This window comes from Rutidosis leptorrhynchoides, chromosome 9 (genome assembly GCF_046630445.1).
Source record: "Rutidosis leptorrhynchoides isolate AG116_Rl617_1_P2 chromosome 9, CSIRO_AGI_Rlap_v1, whole genome shotgun sequence".
Classification (NCBI taxonomy): Eukaryota; Viridiplantae; Streptophyta; class Magnoliopsida; order Asterales; family Asteraceae; genus Rutidosis; species Rutidosis leptorrhynchoides.
The window spans coordinates 369,444,542-369,448,719 of NC_092341.1; the positions used below are offsets into that span (position 1 = coordinate 369,444,542).

At 38.1% G+C, this 4,178-nt stretch overlaps 1 protein-coding gene across 1 annotated transcript; it reads left to right on the top strand.

The window, feature by feature from the left end:
- Positions 1-1,722: 1,722 nt before the first annotated feature.
- Positions 1,723-3,285, top strand: LOC139869314 (protein NODULATION SIGNALING PATHWAY 2). The gene is made up of 2 exons (XM_071857625.1): positions 1,723-2,425; positions 2,513-3,285. Exons 1-2 carry the CDS (start codon positions 1,723-1,725, stop codon positions 3,283-3,285), a joined length of 1,476 nt encoding a protein of 491 aa, XP_071713726.1.
- Positions 3,286-4,178: the final 893 nt, after the last annotated feature.

Below are 4,178 nucleotides of genomic sequence, written 5' to 3' on the forward strand. Positions count from 1 at the left end.
TATAAGTCTAGGGAAACATCCCTCTACTACTAATTGATTTTAGGTTATTAAGAGACTGATGAGTTTATGTAAAGAACAAGTTGCTTGGGCTATTAGATCCTATTAGTGGTATCATATATAGGTTATAGCTCATATATGGTGGACGGTACTGCGAGTGCACCTCTCGGCGCATGTGTGCGCACCCTTGGCGACGATGAGTCGACCTTGGAGTTTTGTACTGAAATCTCCCTGGCCTAAACACGTAAAGTTGAGAGTTCCAAGTGGGCGGCGATAAAAGTTGAATCCGGACTATCATTGGAGGGGAGGCCCGGATGAGAGGGGGTTTGTAAGGGTGAAAATCAAAGTTTCATATCGGAAATGAGAAAAAAATAAATATGTACATTTAAGTTTAGGGGATCCTTCCTTTACTACCAATTGGTCTAAGACATACTATTTGAGCTCTCGATTATATCAATACTCGTCGTTCATTCCTCCACTTTGGGGCATCCACAACGACCCACAAGGTAGGCTTGTCGCATGATAGTTAAAGGTGTATACAACACTTATCGCGTTCAATAACTGTATTTAATGGCATTAGATTAAAAGGTAGACTTTCTAGAACATTAGGTTGTTAAACAAGTTGAGAAAAACAAATAATCTCTTTATGTGATGGATCAAGTTGAATATAAAAAAGTAAATAACTAATTGTGTTATTACCTGATAAACACGCTAATGATGTCGATGATTGTGAAATAGTTTTGTAAACGTAGTTATAAAACTAAGTTCGGCCATGATTGCTACTTAATTGCCTTGTTTATAAAAGTGATGAAGTCATTTTTCCTAATACAATATTGAATAGATGCTTTTGTTAGTTGTTGCTAATAATGTTGCAACTAATTAGTGATGATGACTTTCTCACAAAACAAATTTTGTATATTCTCCTCTTGTATAACAAGGGGCATTATGGTCATTACATCATATACAATATAGGAAAGTCTTTCCTAGTAGAAAAATGATAAGGTTTTGTCCGTCCAGATTACTCAGAAGGCGATTATTTTTATTCTGGTGTACGCAATTTAACCAAAGAAGCTCAATCACTGCACATTTAGTGATGGTTTTTCCTAGTATATATTTATATTTATATATATTAATCATTATTGCGTTAATAATTAGGTATTTATATAATTATCTAATTTCTTTTGTAAGTATCATTAAATACAATAATATTATGATTCACTAATCTTGAAAATGTGTAGTTAGTGGTGGAGGTATCAGCAGCAGGTTGTAGTCTAGTGGTGAAGATCTAAATCTATAAACTAGCTAGATCTAACTTCGATAATAGTAATTTTGGAGTCAGTTTTCAGCCATATAGTTAGATGGTTTCGAAAGGGAGAAACATCATTTTACGGTATCAAACATGGTGAAATATCACTACTTAATTAAGTGGCCTGAAAAACCCTTGTAAATATTTGAATACTTTATAAACTGATATCCCACATTATTCCCACATCAGGTCAAATGCTTTCTGTTTTTTACGTTTAACAGACACCATTTTAAAACTATTTACTGCTGTACTTTAAACAGTATTTCTAGTTTTTAATTAGATATATTAAATCTTGATTATATTATTATATATTCTCTATAAAAAGCCTACTAACCTTGGTACATTCCTAACACAATCTCAAGTCTAGTACAACTTTGTACTTTCAAGACAAACCAATACTTAAAACAAAGTGGCTGAAAATGGCCATGGTTGTTGACGGTTTGCCGGAACTTTATCTATCTAATTTCACCACCACCACCACTAGCACCACCAACAGCACCACCACCCCGGATGACGATAACTGTCGTGACTGGGGTGATTGGTCGCCAATGGTTGACTGGGATTCATTTCCCATTCCGTCTCAAGAAGACTTCATTGAACTATTCGAGTCTGAAATGGATGAAGACACCGATAAAACTATCTCGTCCACCGATGACACACGAAATCTCGCCTCTCCTGATGCACTAATGATTGAAACCGCAGTTGATGGGCCGTCCGATGATCAAAAGGGTTTAAGATTAGTCCATCTTTTGATGGCTGCGGCCGAAGCAATGAGTAACGATAACAAAAGCTATGAGTTGGCTTCCGTGATACTGGTTCGGCTCAAGGATTTAGTGTCCCCAACTGAGGGCACTAATATGGAAAGACTTGCTGCTTATTTTACTGACGCCTTACTTAATTTAATTGAAGGCGTCGGTAATAGTGGTGGTGTGGCTGGTGGGTTTAATTATAAACAAATTCACCATCTACACCACCACCGTGCAGATGTCTTAGCAGCTTTTCAGCTGTTACAAGACATGTCACCATATCTCAAATTCGGTCATTTCACAGCCAATCAAGCAATCATTGAAGCCGTTACTCATGAACGACGAGTACACATAATCGATTACGATATCATGGAAGGTATTGATCACGATCGATGATCTCATGCTTGATTTTTACAAAGTACAAGTATAATTTTGAACTAAACATTTACATCTTTATTTTCAGGTATCCAATGGGCGTCACTAATGCAAGCTTTGATATCCCGAAAGGACGGGCCGCCGACCCCACACCTTCGGATCACGGCCCTCTCAAGACCAGGAAGTGGTCGAAAATCGATTTCCACCATCCAAGAAACGGGTCGTCGTTTAACCGCTTTTGCAGCATCAATCGGGCAACCATTTTCGTTCCACCAATGCAAACTCGATTCAGACGAAACATTCAAACCAACATCAGTAAAACTCGTACGAGGAGAAGCCATCATCGTAAATTGTATGTTACATCTCCCACACTTCACCTACCGATCACCTGCGTCCATAGCTTCATTCTTAGCAGGATCAAAAACCCTAAACCCTAAACTTGTAACCCTTGTTGAAGAAGAAGGTCCCAAAGTTGAAGGAGGATTTGTAGGTCGATTTATGAACACATTACATCATTACTCGGCTGTTTACGACTCGTTGGAAGCAGGGTTTCCTATGCAAGGACGGGCTCGGGCTTTAGTAGAACGGGTGTTCCTTGGTCCACGAATCCTGGGTTCGTTGGCTCGAGTGTATCGTGAAGATGAATGTGGGTCCTGGGGTGATTGGTTGTCATCTGAACCAGGGTTCAAACCGGTTAATATAAGTTTTGCGAATCATTGTCAAGCGAAGTTGTTGGTAGGGTTGTTTAATGAAGGGTATAGGGCAGAGGATGCTGCAAGTAATAAGGTTGTTTTAGGGTGGAAATCGTGCAGGTTGCTTTCTGCTTCAATTTGGGCTTATTCAGATTCTGCTACACAGTAATTTTATTAGTATTTTGTTTTTTTTTTTTGGTTGGCGAATTAAAAATCAGTATAAACGAGATCTATAAGGTTATTTTCGTTAATGTGTATAAATAAGATGGTATAATTCGCTTTTACTTGTATATATATTTTATTGTTTGTTGTGTATATTTCTTATGAAGATTTTAGAAGTTGTCCATATATATATTTATGGTAATATAGGACTCTGTTTTTCATGTTTATCTCTTAGGCCACTTGCTATCATGGGTGAGTGACCACCGCCTCCCACCGCCACTGGGTAACCCCCACCACCAGGAAATCGTTAAAGCAATCGCCAGTTATGCCTGCAACGGCTCTAACGAGTCGGATGTGGGGCCCACGTTTTTTTTTCTTTTTCTTTTCCAACGGCTCCAAACATTTTTTTTTCTTTTTCTTTTCCAACGGCTCCAAACTATTTTTTTTTCTTTTACACTTTTTTACTCTAAAATACAAACACATACAACACAAACATAATCACACACTCGTACTACACTTTCAATTTTTATTCTATATCAAACACTCTCAACCTTCGATTCATATTTCCACAAACAAAACAAAAAAAATAAAATGGCTTTGGAAGATTTATTACTTTCTGAGAGCGAAAGCGAGACGGATAGTGATAGCGCAGAGTCCGATTCCGATGAAGATTTAATTCAAGAAGGTTACAACACGCTTAACTTACTCGATTCGCTTGATGCAATGGACGAAGAAGATGAGACTCGAAATTCTCGTACAATTATTAGAAGACGCCGGTTACAAAGAGATCATATTGATACAGGTAATCGTTTGTTTCGCGACATGATCACCGAAGACAACGACCGCAACATATGCGACCTCGAAGAGGATTATCTCCGCGAACGAGAAAACATGCCGCGA